This window comes from Nyctereutes procyonoides, unplaced genomic scaffold (genome assembly GCF_905146905.1).
Source record: "Nyctereutes procyonoides isolate TBG_1078 unplaced genomic scaffold, NYPRO_anot_genome, whole genome shotgun sequence".
In the NCBI taxonomy this organism is placed as follows: domain Eukaryota; kingdom Metazoa; phylum Chordata; class Mammalia; order Carnivora; family Canidae; genus Nyctereutes; species Nyctereutes procyonoides.
Genome location: NW_026575043.1, coordinates 16,615,001 through 16,633,504, shown reverse-complemented (window position 1 = coordinate 16,633,504; position 18,504 = coordinate 16,615,001). Strand labels below are relative to the sequence as shown.

General features: G+C 37.9%; 1 protein-coding gene across 1 annotated transcript in view; it reads right to left on the bottom strand.

The window, feature by feature from the left end:
- Positions 1 to 18,504, bottom strand: part of LOC129508221 (uncharacterized) — a gene marked incomplete at its 5' end in the record, with an annotated part of 286,519 nt that overhangs the window by 265,747 nt on the left and 2,268 nt on the right. The window contains one exon of the mRNA XM_055323237.1: positions 5,955 to 6,041. Coding sequence (XP_055179212.1) covers positions 5,955 to 6,041 — 87 coding nt within the window. The remainder of the gene's footprint in view (positions 1 to 5,954; positions 6,042 to 18,504) is intronic.

Below are 18,504 nucleotides of genomic sequence, written 5' to 3'. Positions count from 1 at the left end.
TCATCTAGGTAGATCTGCCACTGGATGGAAAGGAACATAAATTATGCAAATTTGAATGACCACCCTAGTCTTAGAATTAGAATATACATTTATCAAACATGATCCCCTTCCTCTGGAAGGCAAGTGAACTAGCTAAACTGTGGTTGTACTCTTACAATGGTAATTTTTAATATATCCCAAGTGTTTCTACTACTTCTCACTTCTCACTACTTCTCACCGTGGGTGAGCCAACTCTGAAGATGGTTGCTAATTCTGCAACTCATATCTGAAACTCCACCAGCAAGTGTTCTAGAAAAGCCTTGAGGAATCTTCGCTCTCCAAGAGAGAAGCTCCTGAGAATTCTAGGTCTCCCCTTACCATCCACTCCTATGATCTCTTTAACATCAGTGTTGGAAAGAAATTCAATGTAGCCTGTGCTCAGGGACTTGGGATGACTATTCAGGAAAGCCTATGCTGCTGGAGCCAGATAGAATGTCTTAAAGTGCAACATAAAAAGGGCTTTGAAGTTAGCTTCTGCTCACTGAACCCTGAAGGTGACTTTCTCAAGTATCAGTTGACCTACAAATGTTCTTTTACTGCCAAGAGCCCGCACAAACCTCCTATGATGCCAACATTTGGGGAAAAGGGAGAGGGGCCATTCCTGGAAGACATTTTGCAGTTTGTGCATTGTATTCCAACATTGCCTGGAACTTGATAGCTCTTCCAGAGAACAGCTACAAGACTTACAAAGCTGATACATGGCTCATAAAAGAATCTTACTTGGAGGTTAACAATGAGCAATAGCAGATGCATAGACGGGGAGATCTCTGCAGATGTAACAAAAGCCTTACTGTAAGGACTAGGTAATCCTGACAGACCAGTGAGGGTCACAGAAAAAAATAAATGAACATACATTTTGCATGCCAAAACAAACAGATAGACAAAGGGTAAATGGGATTGATACAGAGACACCATCTTCAGAGAGGGGCAACCTACATCCAAATCCCAGCTCTACTACTTACTAGTTCTGTAATCTTGGGGAAGCTTCTTAGAGTCTTGATAGAGTTTGAATCTCCTGGTCCCAAAATTGGAATGGAAGTTAGGGTTAGGAAGATAACACACACCAAAGCACCTTGCTTCATGCCGGTCATTTGGTAGGGACTCAGCAAAAGGTAGCCACTCCCATTTCCTTGTTTGTTTGTTGTTAACTACTTAGTAATTGTATGAAGTGCATAACTTTTCAATAGTTTAGGTTCTGTCATTTGAACTAGTGTTTTTGTTTTCATTATGAAGTAATGAACTGTAGACAGCTTCTGGGTGTTGTAGGAGAGAAACCTGAAAAACAGACACCACACTGATAATTGCTATAGAGGTTCTAGCTCCTTTGGTAGGCAGACCTGGTGAGAAACTCCCTCCATGGTGCCCCAGTAAGACCCTGGAGGGTCAAATGGGTTCTATGAGACAGAAACTGAAGGCAAGAGAATGTCCCCCTCAAATTCAATGCCAACAATTTGAATCAATCTGCTTACTTTTCCCTTCGGAAGTTTTCTGCAAAGGGAAAAGTGAGGAAGGCCAACAGGACAAAGGAAACTTCTGAGGGGAAAGAGAACAGACAGCACCAAAGATAGGGATCTGGTTTTCACTCCACACTTGCCAGATCTCTGTGAGCTTAAGAAAGATACTAAATCTTGCTTAGCTTGTTTCATTACCTTAAAAATAGAAATAATGGCAGCTACTTTGGACAGTTTTGCACTGGTTGGCCAGAGCTGCCATGTCGAGCTGAAGGCACCCCTTGAGCACCGAGGAAGTAATAATAACTCATGTGTACAGAAGGCTCACCATGTTTGGGATATTATGCTTCGCACTTCCCATCCATTTCATCATTAATGCATAACTCAACAAAGACTTCTCAAGTCAAACTCATGCTCTAGCCAACAACTGTGCTAAACTTTAAAAATTCATCAGTGAACAAGGTAAGCAGAATCTCTGCCCTCTTCATGTTAAGGAGACGGTCTAGTAGGGAAGAAACACACTTCACAGATAACCTCACTAATAAATAGTGAGTTAGTCACAAGAGTGGAGAATTGACATTTAAGCTGAACCTTCCAGAAGAGATTACAATGGCCAGTAAGGAAGTTGTCCCAGCATCTATGAGCGTTCAGTATACAGAAGGAGCTCCATGCATATAAAGACAAAAGGAAGCCCGTGTGGCCAGAGCATGGTGAGCAAGTGCAGGGGACTTGAGATGAGGAAGGACAGTAGATTGGTCTTTATCCTGAAAGCAACAGGCAACAGTAAGAGAGCCTCAATGAGGGGTGAGCAAGATGCCGCGTGGACAACAGACTAACGCAAAAGAAGAATGGATGTGGACAAAAATAGTCCCACAATTCCAGGCAGGAGCTGGTGCTCACTTGAGACTGAGTAGGAACAGCAGAGATGCTGAGAGGCAACAGAATAAGATCTCATATATCTGGTGATTTCCATGACAGCACATAAATATTAGGCATCCTATAGGAGTCAAACATTATGCTAGAGTCTGAGGACATTTAAGGTTTAGTGGAAAAGAAAGCTGCTAAAGAAATAAGCATAGCGATAAATCTGAAACTAATAACTAAGATGCATGCCAACAGGAAACAACAGAGTGATAAGAGAAAAACAGCAGAATTACAGTCTGGTTATCAAGGAAACACATTTAGTAGGTCAAATCCACAGGCCTCAATGCTTCATAAGGTGTTATTTTGAATTAATTTGTTATTATTAAATACAACAGGTGATGGTTAACTTGATGTGTCAACTGGGCTAGGCTGTGGTACCTAGTGGTTTGACCAAACATCAGTCTAGATACTGCTGTGATGGTATTTTTTAGATGCGACTGGCATTTACACTAGGACACTCTGGGTAAAGCAAATCTATACAATGCGGGTGGGCCACATCCAATCAGTTGAAGGCATAAGAAAAAATGCAGGTTTCCCAAAGAAGTGATTCTCCTCTACACTGAAATATAGAAATTACACCTCCACCTCCAAACTGTTGCCCTGCCGAATTCAGTCTCAAGACTACATATCAATGCTTGCCTGAATTTCACATCAAGTGTTACCTGACTCTCTACCCTACCAGGCTGCCCTACAGATAGTCCCCACAATCACATTAACCACTATTTTAAAATAAATCTCCCTCTTTCTGTCTCTCTCTCTGCATATACATTTATTGTATATGTATTATGTATGTGCATATTATATATGTATTGTGTAATACGTAGAGACAGAAAGAGAGAGAGTTTATTTATTGGTTCTGGGTTCTGTTTCTTTAGAGAACCCTGACTGATCCATGAGCTAATATTACTTACATCAAATCATATACAAAATTATAAAATAATAAAATGTTGTGCAGCTACGTAGTAGATGGTACATAGCGGCATTCAGGTCTATAATCCATATTAAGTAAAATATACTGATGAAGAACCAAGGACCAATTGTCCATTATTTTTACAATCTTTACTGAATGAAAATTAACATAATATTATCCTTCCAGGACTTATTGCTAAAAAAATAAAATGGTAGGGAAACTTGGGTAGCTCAGTTGATTATGTGTCCAACTCTTGATTTTGGCTCCCGTTATGATCTCAAGGTCGTGAGATCAAGCCCTGCATCAGACTCCATGCTCCATGAGGCACCTGCTTGAGATTCTTTCTCTTCCTCTCCCTCTTCTCTCTCTCTTCTCCAAATAAAAAAATAAATAAATCCTTAAAAATAAATAAATAAAACTAAAATGAATTTTAAAATGGAGGTGCTGTTGGTAAGTTATATACACTGAAAGAGAGTTATAAATTCTATTTAACATTGAAAATTATCTAATTATTTATGTCTCTTTATATTTATGTCTCTTTATAAGACACAAAGTAAACACAAAGTAAAAGTGGTCAATTACAGTTATAATACTGTCCTCTATTTCTTGCACATTTACTTCTTTGTGAAGGTGTTCTCAAATCCCTCTTTCAGAAGCAAGTAGAGCGCAAATTATAAACAGCTTTGCCACATCCACTGTGAGAATGAAGACCATTCTCAGCAATCAGACTGTCGACATTCCAGAAAGTGTCGACATCACTCTGAAGGGACACTGCTATTGTGAAAAATCCCAGAGGAACCCTGAGAAGAGACTTCAATCACATCAATGTAGAACTCTGTCTCCTTGGAAAGAAATAGAAGAGGCTCTGAGTTGACAAGTGATGGGAAACAGAAAAGAACTAGCTACTGTCTGCACTGTCTGTAGTTATATATAGAACATGGTCAAGGGCATTACACTGGGCTTCCATTACAAGATGAGGTCTGTGGAGGCTTACATTGTTATTCAGGAGAATGGTTCTCTTGTGGAAATCTGAAATTTCTTGGGTGAAAAATACATCCATCCACAGGGTTTGGATGAGACCAGGTATCGCTTGTTCAGTAACTCAGGAAAGGTGATTTAATTCTTGAAGGAAATTACACTGAACTTGTATCAAACTCAGCTGCTTTGATTCAGTAAGCCACAACAGTTAAAAACAAGGAGAACAGTCTGGCAGGTTGATGAATAAGATCTAAGTTGTTCAGCTACAGAAACAGAAAGATGCCGAATGATTTTTCAGACGAATTTGTGGTATTTTAAAGATGCAATAAAAGCTGTATTGATCTGATTTTTTAAAAGCAAATCATAAATAAATATAAGAACAACCACAATGAAGACAGATGGGGCAAACACACAAAATGCCATATGTTGCACCTTTGCTCGGGTGGCCCTCCTCAGAACCCATACTGGCCCTGTAACATGCCTGCATGAAATAACTGCACAGGTTTGAATACCAAGCAAAAAGAAAAAGAAATTATCATTAACTGCAGATTTAACATCGGAAGTAAAGACAGCTGCCTTCTCTAAACTGTGAGACCCAAAATGAACCACAGGTATTGGGCCATCACCGCTGACTAGGGAAGAGTGACCAACAGTATTTGATTTCATGAAACTTGCCTGTCCCTGGTCAGAGCCATTCTTCATTCACATATCACAGAACATCTTATTAAGCCAACTTTGGTCCTTATGTCACAAAAACTCCAACAAATACAACTACCTACTGTGATCTGTGAAGAATTAAAACAGGTTTCCAGAAGAATCCAACTGATACTCTTCTCCAGAAATCATTGGGATTATCTTTCATCCCCCAAGTGCATTGGGTAAATAAAAGGTTGAGATCTTTCCAGTTTTCAATTCACCCTGATTTGAGCTACTGCTAAAAACTGCCCTGAGAGTAAGTCCTTGCCTTATCTTGTATATATGTCTTTTGATGATATCCCTGATCATCTAAAAAGAGGTGTAGTTATTGAAAACCATCTTTTAAAATAATCTTTGCATGGTGCTCGAGCCCCTCTATCTGCGAGGACTTAGCCCAGCCTTTCCCTAAAAGGTTCAGATTCAGTGGCTGGTCCCCAGCCATGGAACGTGGTCTTCTGAACTGTTATCTTACAACTGCAACTAGACCCAAGGTTACAGAAGAGGAAATCAGATCGCCACATCTTTGTGGTTCAGGAGCCAGGCGGTGGTTCCATGCCTTCGATGAAAGGAATCGAGACACTTTGCACAGAAATCTCCTCTGCCGGATGACTTTTGCACTGCATCCCAGAATGCTCATTTTAAACTCAAAGAGCAGAGGTGGCATTTGTAAAGGGATGATGCTCCTCAAACCTGTAACACAGGCCTTATAATGACACCAGACTGCTTCTGGCACCGTCAAAGGAAAGCAAATTCCTGCTTCTTCCCTCTGACCGGCTGGTTGTCCTTGATCAAAAATTACCTTCACTGCCCATCATGTTGTTAGTGGTTAAAACTCACCATTTAAATTGTAAGCCGCAAAATCTAAACGGAACTGCATGTGTGATCTTTGTCACCTCATTTTCATGAATGGAAAAGAATATTCTGACACAAAAATTGCATACTTAATTCTAGCTCACCCTCTCTGCTGACCTCCATCCCACACTGCCTTGGGTTTATTTCCTCATCCATCAGTGGGTCAAAGTAATTTCTGCTGTATTCATTTCCTGTGGAAAGTACATGAAGTAAGGGTCAGCGATTATTAGAAGCACATGAACCGAAATGTTAATTTTGAAATCGACACCAGCACAGAAGGGCCATTTTGGCTACTTTATAAGCTTAATTTTTGTGCAAGTACTTCCAGGCCCTCCCTTTTTTGTAATTATCATCTTGCAAAAGGTCAGAAAAGGTAATTCAAGAAACAAGTTCACGCTATCTTTCGGTTGCTAAAAAATTAATGAGAAAATGATCCAATGTAGACTTTAGAAGAGTCATAACAACAACAACAACAACAAAAAAGCTTAAGTAAAATTATGTCGAGGGTATACTCAAGAAACAGACATTGTTGGATTATAATGATGTTTAGGGCTCACTGATCTTTTTTTTTTTTTACCCGCGTGTTATTATCGCTCCCCCCACGTCTATTGTGTTGTTTCCAGAATTCTGTCGTCGACTTAGTAGTGTCTTTTTTGTTTTAATTTTTATTTATTTATGATAGTCACAGAGAGAGAGAGAGAGGCAGAGACACAGGCAGAGGGAGAAGCAGGCTCCATGCACTGGGAGCCCGATGTGGGATTCGATCCCGGGTCTCCAGGATCACGCCCTGGGCCAAAGGCCGGCGCCAAACCGCTGCGCCACCCAGGGATCCCTTAGTAGTGTCTTAATTATGAGAAACTGTAAGCAAAATTTCCATGTTGACAGTTGGATAAAAAGAAAGAGGGGGAAAGTGACAAAGAAAGAGAGAAAGAGGGGAAAGAGGAAGGAAGGGAGGGAGAGAGAAGGAGGACAGGAGACAAAGAACAAGAAAAGAAAGCGAGAGGGGGTCCTGCTTGCAGATCTTTTCTGCTCTGTCAACTTAAGTTACATGAATGGAAGATACAAATGATCCCGTCAGAAATTTTCTTCAATACACATCCACGATCCCAACAAACAATCCCCAAATCCTCACTTTGCATCTCTCACTTACCTTTGTCCTTGTCTCCACAATCAAAATGTAGCATCGAATAGGACCCTGTAATAGAGAAAAGGGTCTGTTATCAATTTTCCAAATCTAGTCTCATACTTCCTGCAGCCTGAAATGTATATGTCTGTTGCCAGCAATTTGCATTCAGGAAAATATAAGCTACTCTGACGATAATTCGAGTTGCCTCAAACGCTGCAAAAGAAATAAAGCATCCGAGACCGGAAACAACAATAACATTGCAAGTACTGTTCTCAGGAAAGGGTTAACGTACACCAGGTATACTGTGTGATACCCCCTAGTATATTTGATGTAGGATCAAAAATAATCCAAACAGCAGCTCCTTTTCCAAGACTAAATGGAATTTTGATATGAACCGAGGTTTAATTTATATTTCTGGACTGGCACATTTTTGCTGTCAGGCTCTGTTCTATCAACGTAGTAAGTACAAGAACTGAAAATCTGCTTTTCCTTGAGGTCTCAATAAAGAAAAAAATAAATGAGTTTCATTTTTGTTACTTTATCTGTCAACAACTACTAGGCTGGTATGAATCTTGGCAGTATGTAATCAAAGTCTTATGTACTGCAATAACACAGCCATTCTACTTCATTCATGTAATTGTTTTGGGTTTTTTTTTTTTTCCTCTCTACCACAAAGCATGGTGCCACGGTAAGCGCACTCTTCCATATGCTAGCAAAATAATTCGCCTATATTAAAGCAAAAGTGGCCGTGCATTTCTTATGATTATCACATACCAGCAGCAGTCAACGATGGGAACCCAGATCTTGCCTACCCCCCCCCCCACTTCAAGCCTAGATTCTTTGTCTACTGAAATGTTAGTAATACCGAGTTAATCCAGACCTTGGAGAAAGAAACAGTGAAGTCAAAAGGAGCCAAAAGTCTGGAGAAGTTTATTTGGTCTGTAGGTTCTCAGGCCATTTGCATCCCTGTTGTCAGCTGAGAAATGAGGGTCCCGCCCAGCTGTGCAAGAAGGAGGCCTGAGCACAGGGAGCCCCTAGGCCCCACATCACCCCCCAGGGCTCCTTGCTTCCACGAGCGACTGGGAGATGGGCCCCCAGAGGTCTACGTATGGTTTCGACATCTATGCAAATCCTTCCTCCCACATGCAGTCAGGCTGAGGCACACATGTAAGTTATAAATGCCACTGCTGGGGTGATTTATGTTGTGCTTCACTTTCTGGAATATGGCAAATAGCATTTCTACAGGTAAGGCTTATGAGGAGTCTTTACAAAGAGGCAATCCACTGATTCCCTTTAAGCATCCCTCAAAGCTACATTGTATCATATCATATCATATCATCATAGCATATATCATATCATATCATATATAATTAACATATTTTATTAATTCACATTTTTCAATAATTCACATTTTTATAATTCTATATTTTTCAATAATTTGTATATTTTATGTGACTCATTTATTTTTACAGCTTATGTATTTTCCACTATATTTCACATTATGTTGTGCATTGTTTTACATGTATATTATACTTGTTTATTGTCTGTCTTCCCCACACACAAAAAATCAAAAACTAAAACAAATTTTTTGTTTGTTTTTTTTTTTAATTCACGTAAAAGTTCTCCATGAGGACAATGACATTATCTCCTTGTTTACTCCCTCAGTGGCTAGAAGTGTGCCTGGCACACAGAGGTACTCATTATATGGGAATTCATTTGTTAAATAAACCTCTCTTGGAAACCTAATGCAATACCCAAATTCTTTCCTTGTCTAGATGTTCTATCTTGATGAAATGAGCAATTTTTTTTTGCTCCCACCCCTTTATTCATCTCTTCCTTTCTACTCCCCATTCCTTCTCTTTTCTTTCTAGACCCCCTTCCCTTTGCTTTTTTAACTGAGTGCTTTCTAGGAGCCAAACATCATGTCTGGATTTCAAAAATGAACAAATGAAACACCATTGGCCCCAGGCTTCAGGGCACAGGGAGCCCAGAGAACAGCGAAAGGAAGCAAAAGCAGTCTGGTAAGATTTCATACTGCGGTAAAGGATGGAGTTCTGTTCATAGCAGGAGCATCTAGCCCACGCTGCGGATTTCAGAGAAGACTCCCTGGAGAAACTGCTATCTGAAGTAAATTTTGAAACGTCCTCACTAGTCCCATAATTGAGTTTAACTCGTGTGTTTTGGTTTTTAAGATTTTATTTATTTATTTGAGAGACAGAGACAGAGAAGCAAAGGAGAAAAAGAGAAAGACAAGCTGACTCTGTGGGAAGCTCAGAGCCCAACCCAAGGCTAGATCCCACCACCCTGAGACCCGGCCCTGAGCTGAAATCAAGAGTTCAACGCTTAACTGAGCCACCCAGGCGCCCCTAACTCATGTTTGTGTACAAATTATTAAGTTGTACAGTGTCACTTTATGCTGGTATGATGTTCCGTATCTACTCATTTGACCAGTGTTTTGTTTAGTAGGTGCCTATTATGTCAATATGTCAGCGAAAGAATGCTCAAAAATCCTTCCCTTCACAGAGCTTACATTCTGAGAATAGAAGAATAAAATCAAATGAATATGTATACTTTACAGGGTTTTTTTTGGATAGTGATTTGTAACATGGGAAAAAAATAAGAGCCAGATAAAGATGATTAGGCCACCAAGGAGGAGTAGGGGTCACATCTCTTAGATATGACTTTGTTTCAAACTAAGAATGAGAACTCAGGATTAAATCACTATATTCTCAAGACTATGGAGATAGTAAAACTATAATGTTTATGATAATTTCAAGTACTTATAATTTATATATATTTTTATAATTATGCATAATTTATTTATAAGTAATTATAATACTTAAAATCTATTATTTGTAACTTACAATTTTGCCCATTTCTTGCTTTAACATAAATCAGCCTATGAGTCAGAAAAGAATGTACTCTAAAAAAAAGAAAAAAGAATCTACTCTAAAATATACAAACAATTCCTCCATTTTATTGGTGTATCTTGCCCCGATAAACCAATAACTTAAATACAGTAAGCAGAGTTTAAGACAGTAAGGCACATGGAGCCTATTACAAATTTTGTAACAAAAGATTTCATCTTAACACTAGCCCCTTTGCTCATGTTTCATTGGATAGTGTCAGGATTTAATAGAGTGGGATGGTTTCAGAATAAGACGTCTATTACCAGAAGGTAGGTTACTAATAGGATAAATTTCTGCAAGTGCCCTAATCATTCAGAATATGCTTTTGGATATATCTACAATCATCTCTCAGGAAAATTAATAGACCCACTGAGAAATTCAAAGTAGGGCACTTAGCTATGTACATACAACAGATTTTAATTTGGCTGATATTTAACTGTTTGTTATATTCAGATGAGTAATCTGACAATTGCATATGCAAATATATATACATTAAAGTATGGCTCTCCATCGAAGCAATTGGATGCGATACATAAATTAACAAATCAATATATTGGCCTTGTAGATACTCTAGATACTCTTATTTTTATTTCCAACTTCCTAGAATTGGCTGTTCTATGTTTGGAATCAGCATCAGCTCATGTATTTCTTGGGCTATTTTTTACTGAACTGGGGGAAGAAAACACATGTACTTACTTCTGCCCTTCCACACATATCAGGTTCTCCTATCATTTAACTCAGAGCAGCACAGAATGTAATCAGGGCTTTTACTTAAATTACACCGAACATGAACTTTGGTCAGGAAATCCTCCAGTGTGCACCCATGCAGTTCCTTGGGGGCTGTAAGAGCGAGAACGAAATTGCCCACTAGAGGAAGGTTAGTGTGAATCATGGAAGTGTCTTGGCTCAACAAGGCAATCACTTCCTTTCAAATCAGCTATGTTCGCTCCAGAGGAAGAAAATCTGAATGCATCTATCTGTTCCTTGGGAGGTTTTTATTGACTCCATTCTTGTCCTCTTCCTGTGAATCCACCTGCTTCAGCTCAGCCTTTTATCACCAATCATCATGCTGTCTGTAATATACTACAAGTTAAGTAAGTTAAATAAACACAAGGCTTGCTTTAGTGTAAACTAAATAGCTAACTAAACAATTTACATTCTATGGTTATGACCATGCGTTTGAACACTTTTATGTTTACATTTTACAAACTAGAATATTCTCCTGAAGTTATTCCTTTTAAAGGCGTGAAGCCTCTATAATTAAATTTGATTCCCATGAACATTATGAATAAATTTGAGAAAACTTCCTATTTTCCCCTCTTTGAAAATCCAATATGAAGAACTCAGGTTTAAGTGTCCACAAGGCCGGACAGTTTACATATATGTATGAAATATAAATGTGGAAATTAGAGGCTGTAACAGAATGTAGGAAGTGGGAACTACGTCAAATTCAAACACGCTCCACCATACTAAATCAGTCCAAATACTATTTTATAAAGTTGACTTACAAACATATTTTAAAGGCAACTAAAGATATGAGAAGACTTCTTATTATGATAAAGAATCGTTATCTTAAACCAAATTCCTCATTATGCTAAATATTTAAGCAAAACCCAAATAAACATCAAAAAAGGAAACCTAATGACAAAAACTCAAAGTACGACTCAAATGTTCACTGTCAATATTATTATTCAACATTCTGCTGGAAATCTTGGCCAAAGCAGTTAGAATAAAAATAAGGGGGTGGGGGGGTAGGGGGGATGAGCTAAATTCTTGAATATAATATATTTTATATAATTATTATTTGAAGATAATATTCTTTCCTATCATGAAAACATGAGATTTAACCAAAAAACTTTTAGAACACAGATGACATTATTGGCATAATTACTTGAAAATTACCAGATAATCATTAAGAATCATTAATTTTTCGGGACACCTGGGTGGTTCAGTCGGTTAGGCATCTCCCTTCAGCTCAGGTCATGATCTCGGGGTCCTGGGATTGAGCCCAACTTGGCGGGCCGGAGAGGGTTTCCACTCAGCAGGGAGTCTGCTTCTCCCTCTGCCGCCCTCCCCTGCTCATGCTCTCTCTCTAATAAATAAATAAAATATTAAAAAAAAACAGAATCATCAAGCTTTCTAAATACCAATAATAGCCACTTAGAAGATAATGAGCATAGAAAGCCTACGCCCATAAAAAAAGCTCCAGAGAGCTCTCAAAAATTAATTTATAGGAATCCATAGGTGGTCATCAAGAATATTCCTCTTATTCAGAAACTCATACTAAAAGACATGAATTTTTTAACAACAGTTAAAAACAGCAAATTGAAACCATTTCCTTTTTCTTCTTTATGGAAAGGCTAACCTGTGACAATTGCTTGGCTGCAGATACTATATTCCAGAATTGGTGCCCTGCTGGACAAATTAGCTTTCTTAACTGCTTATTCTCACTTCCTTCCCAAATCTTGTGGGTATTTGAGATATCAGTGATTTGAAAATCTAAATAGGGTAATAGTTGAAGTTTGCTAACAAGTACTAATTAATTGAGCCATATTCTTTCTTCCCCTAAGGCCCTCCCTCATGGTAAATTACGAGGCATCTTAACTTTCAAACCACTGGAGTGTTGTTGAGTGTGTAACTGCTGCAGGGCTTTATCCCACAGCACCCCAAGGCACTGAGGCATCATGTGCTCCTCTGGACCTCAAATCCTCAGAGTTAAAGTGTGTCCCTAAGTAGCTAACTTCTAAACAGGAAGATCTTTCCATTACTTAAGTAATGATGATAATTTGAAGGTTAAGTATAAATATATTATTTTTTTACACATGTCTAAACGTCCTTGCAAAAATATCAAAGTAGGTTCCTTTTTTTTCTAGTTTGAAGCCTGGTAATATTATTCTACATAAAAATATATTGATGTATGTTGTGCGTAATATTGCCTGTCAATTTAGCATGTACCTAAAATTAGGCATCAATCACCTTTTAATCTTTTTTATTATGCCTTCATTCTCTTAACAATATGTCTTCCTCCTGGATCTAAGATTATTTGGATATATGCACTGTATTTAAGGCTTCATTCAGGTAGTAATCCTTTCATCACACTATTGCACACTTCAATATGCAGGCAATCAATATCATGGATTATTAGATTTTGTTTAAATAATCTTAATTAATACTCTTTTCTCTAAAAAAAATCTGGTAATGTATAGACATCTACACTTTGTCTCATAAAGTGTAGGGTTCAGGAATTCCCCTGGCTTTTTAGTAAGATTTTTGGTCAATTAATCTGAGAATGACTCAGGAAAATCATATTTTCTGTTAAATTCTCTTTAATAGAAAACAAAGGTGATCTGAAGGAAACTCTAAATGGAATTATTTGGAGATTAAGGACTAATTTATACAAAAAGCATAAAATACTAAAGTCATGAAAAACTTTTCTAGTAAAATTGTTCCTAAAATGGAAATACAACTATTGAACTCTGGTCAACATGATGACTCACAAAGCTTGAAATTTATATAAAATTTCATTGATATAGTGTAATTTTTTATTTTGGTAGAAAAATACATCTTTTAAATTTCACTGGGGGCACCTGGATGGCTCAGTTGGTTAAGCATCTGACTCTTGACTTTGGCTCAGGTCTTAATCTCAGGGTTATGAGATTGAGCCTCTCATTGGGCTCTGTGCTCAGCACAGTATCTGCTTGAGATATTCTCTCTCTCTCTCTCCCTCCCTCTGCCCCTCCTACCTGCGTTCTCTCTACCCCCCAAAATATATAAATAAATCTTTCAAAAATTTTAAAAATAAAATTTTACCAAATATTTCAGAAAATGTGGGTAAGCAATGTCTAATGGCTAACACACTGCATCTCTAATCTATCAGAAAACATTGTTCTCTCAGGTTTTTTTTTTTATTATGTAGCTGTTCATAGGAGGAAAATAATTGGACTTCTGTAATATCAGCTATGTGATTTCCGGTCTAGCTTTTCTATGATTCTAAAATCCTTAACCATACTTTTCACTGTCATATAGATTCCCGTGCTCACATTTTTATTTTAAATCTATATAAATTTCACTAGCATGTACATAAATCCAGTGGTTTAAATGTGTGAATCCATGTCTTATCAGTGAACTGAAGTAACCAGGCAATATCTCCCAATGTTAAAATCATTCTTAGAAAAATTCCTATTGCACTCAACTATGCATGACAGGTTTTCTAAAATATTATTTTACAAAGTCATCTATTGGGGGTTTCACTAACATCAACTTGAAGAGAACATTGAAAATAATTGTGCTTGACAGCTGGGAAAGCGTTAACCCATGCTTTTAATTTTAGCATTATCAGAAGTAAGAAAAGGCAACACAAATAGACATTCTGCTGATTTCCTGGGCCAATCTGTCTGATTAACTGGACTTAGTCAGTTCCTTCTGAGAAGAGAATAAATTAAACTTTTCTTATTCTGTGGAAATTCTAGAAATTCAAACATCTGATTAAAACGCTCTTTCTCCAACTGGACATTATTCTAGAATTCTATTACCTCATTAAAAAAAATACAGGAAGGTAATCCTAAATTGATTTGTGTTGATTTGGAAACTGATCAGATAGTTTTCATCTTTCTTATATCTCTGTAAATACTTTATTTATTTATTTCAGAAGGAAGAATGCTTTCCTGGGTGTTTATTTTTAGTCTTTGAAGTCAATGAAAATGAAAGAGATTCAAATCACTTAGGAACCAAATGGTGTCTACAGACACAAACCCAGGTTAGTTCAATAAACCTAAAGCAAAATTCTTCCATATATATATATATATATATATATATATATATATAACTCTTAAGCAAAATATTGTATAAATCATTTTATATCCAACTAATCACACATAGACCACTCCTATTTTTAAATTGTCCTGATGAAGACAGGACTTTAAAAGAAGGAAAGTGTGTGTGTGTGTGTGTGTGTGTGTGTGTGTGTGTAGGTAAGTGGGATCCCAGTTTAGTTAATTTCTGTTACTCTGAATATAGATCATGGCATGCTATGTAGGTCTCCAACACCTTTTCTGATTCTGAACAAACTTTGGACTCACACCCTTACCTACCCCACGTTCCACTGACAATGTCAAGTGAAGAGATAGATACATCATCTTTGCCTACATGGTATTCCTCTACTTTACACAAATTAGCAGGTAGAGCCACTGCGATCCTCAACAACTGACAGGGATCTCAGCTTTTATTCCAAGCCCCTCTCCCAAAACCCAAGAATAAATGCCTGGAAATTAGATCATGGGACAATATGATTGGCAAGCACTATATTATAATCAAAATCACCCTTCCTCTCTGGCCCTGAGCTATTGGCCTGACATCAAGCTTGTGTGACCAACTGTCTCTTTCCTTGGCGTTAACCCTTTCCTAGAGATCATCTTACTTTTTTTTAATGGAAATGCAACAAGTGAGCCAGTCAAATCCCAGCTGAAAAGAGCTTAGCAAAGTTTGAATTTAAGATGAAATTTCATTGATATAGTGTAACTCTTTAATCTGATGACCAGAAAGTAATGTTTTACATTTTCACCTAATATTTAAAGGAAACTAGGGTTTTTTTTTTATTTTAAAAAGTGATTTCTATTGAACTTCTAAGATATTGACCACATCACTGACCTATCAAAAATCTATCTGTATTAGTTTTGTTTTGTTTTGTTTTTCACTAAAAAGCTATGTTCATTCTAGGCTTCTTGAAACCACAAATCCTCAGATATGCTCAGTCCTAGGCTGAACATACTTGAATTAACTAATTTCCTTCTTTTACTCATACTTCTGGAATCACCCTATAAATCATGCTATTTATAAAATAGAGGTGAAACTCTTGCCTGAGAAAATATTGCTTTTTTGAGAGTACCAGATTAATCTGGATTAATTAATCATCATCTCAAGAGTTGCCCTCAATGTGACTTTGCTGATATAATATGTTGCATGAACATAGAGAACTTCCATGTCTGCTGTGTTTGCTTTTGTATTTCCTGTATGTAGTATAGTGCTTAACAAATGGAAAATGCTCAGCTAATATGCTTTTCAGTAAATGAGGAGGGGAAATGGAGAAATACATAAAGTACTTTTCACCTTATATATATATAACTCTTAAGCAAAATATTGTATAAATCATTTTATATCCAACTAATCACACATAGACCACTCCTATTTTTAAATTGTCCTGATGTTATTAACCATAGGATGTGGTCAGTAAATAATCAAAGACATAGGAACTATAAGGGACAGTTATCAGATTTTTGTTTGATTGATTTGTGTTGCTCTCTTGCATCCGTTTCCCCTCCATAACAGCATCCCAATTTCCTGGTTCCCAGTGTGTATCATCTTGATGGTCCAGTAACTTCAGATTCCTGTCTCCCTCTACAGAAGCCAGGGAGGGCTAACAGGACCTACTTGTCCTGCCGTGATAAAACCAGGAGGCAAGCAAGTGATCTGAGCATGGCCAACCCAATAGTCTCCCCTAGGACTTTGGGTAAGCGAAGCAAGGATGGAAAGAACACTAGAAATAGCTTCCATGAAAGGCAAGGATTAAAAGGAAAGAACTTCCCAATTGCAATGAAATAACCCACCACCAGCGGAACTGTTCTGTCCACTTCTATAATTTTTTTCCTATTTCTCTTCTAAATCCTTTCCATACCTTTTTCTCACATCTGTCCCACATTTCATTTTAATGCCATTTAGACTTCAGGCATTCTCTACCTATTTAGTGCCACTATATATTTAGATTATTAAATATTCCCTTTTGACCCATCCAGCCCTCAAGCCCTTGTTAGGGTCAGAACCTAAGCTGACTCCTCTCTCTTTTGAAATTCTAAGCAGTTTTAGGTTCTCTGCCACTTTCCCTCTTCCACTATTATAATTCTGAATCTCCCTTTCTCAGAAGGCTAATCATCATCAGGTCAGAGCATAGCAGGCAATGAGCAGAGAGGATGATCTGGGATCAGAAAAGCAGTCAACACCTACGAAGCATAAGTTCTGGACATGTGGCCACAAATAATCACATATATTCTTCTAATGCTTTTTTAAAAATTATCTAAAAGGTGGAAATGTATTCATATTTACCTAAAGGATGATCATTTGTGCTCATTTTAATAACACTGTGTGTGGGGGGGAATATCTAATTACTCTTTTACCTAAGTCATCAAGTCAGTAAATGACATAAATTCCCTTTTCTAAAAATATTAATAAGAAACAGTGTCCTATAATATTTAGAAGTTTCTAAATTCACATATTTCACATATACTTCCTCATTCAAAGACCATAACATTGCACATTTCATGTGTAATCGAAAACTTTTCTGGAGACTCTTCCAAAGGCAAGCACACGGGACGGATTTGAGTAGAGATGCAGCAAATAATTTTTGTTAAATGTTGACTACGTTCCAGAAGACAGATGGTATAATACCTACCTATGTAATGTCTGGCTGGTTTTGTCAGGATGATAATAAATCATTTCTGGATTTTCCACCTAAAGTTTCTTCTTTTTTGTTCCTTCCATTCTGCTGTACTTTTGGGTTACAAAATTTTCTCTGTCTCCATTTTCCAGAATCAGGCCAACTATCACTCATGACAATTACTACCTTTTCATGCCCATCCTCATCTTCCAGATATGGGAATAAGCCCATAGTAATAGTTTTCGACCCCAGCTTCCCATCAAAATGCCTTATAGAAGATTTGGAATATAGACCTGCTCAAGAGTCATCCTGGAGATTATAACTGCCTAAGGATCACCAGCTCCCCAGATAATTCTGATCAGTAGCCAGCATTGAGAAATACTAACACAGGAACATAAATTCTAGTTTTAGGGATATATCAGAATGCTAAATCAACATACATTTACCTAAGCAATTATACTCTCATTATAGAAACTCCTACATACAAAACTAACATCAAGGTAGTTGGCATTTGGAGTAGGCCTTTTTTTTTTAATTTTTTTTTTTTATTTATGATAGTCACAGAGAGAGAGAGAGGCAGAGACACAGGCAGAGGAGAGGGAGAAGCAGGCTCCATGCACCGGGAGCCCGACGTGGGATTCGATCCCGGGTCTCCAGGATCGCGCCCTGGGCCAAAGGCAGGCGCTAAACCGCTGCGCCACCCAGGGATCCCTGGAGTAGGCCTTCTTTAAAATCATGGCAAAGTCACTAATTCCTGGTACCTAGAACTCACTCGGCTTATCTCCAGGAATATCCTTTGTATCCAGACTTTTCTATGTCATAGAAATATTGTTAGGGGCGCCTAAGTGGCTCCATTGGCGAAGCATCCAACTCTTGATTTCAGCTTAGGTCATGATGTCCGGGTGATGAGATGGAACCCTGCGTGGAGCTCCACACGCAGCGGGCAGTCTGCTTCTCTCTCACCCCCCCCCATTGCCCCTCCCCCAGCTTACAGCCACACTCTCTCTTTCTCTCTCAAATAAATAAATAAGTCTTTAAAAATGATAAAGAAAGAAATGATGTTAGAAATGACAAGTACATTTGAGATTCTGTTGGGAATATTATATTATGGATCAATATCGGTTAAGCAGCATTTTGAGGGCTGAGATATTATAGTTCTCTAAGATTTCCTCAAATTCTACCACACAGATTTC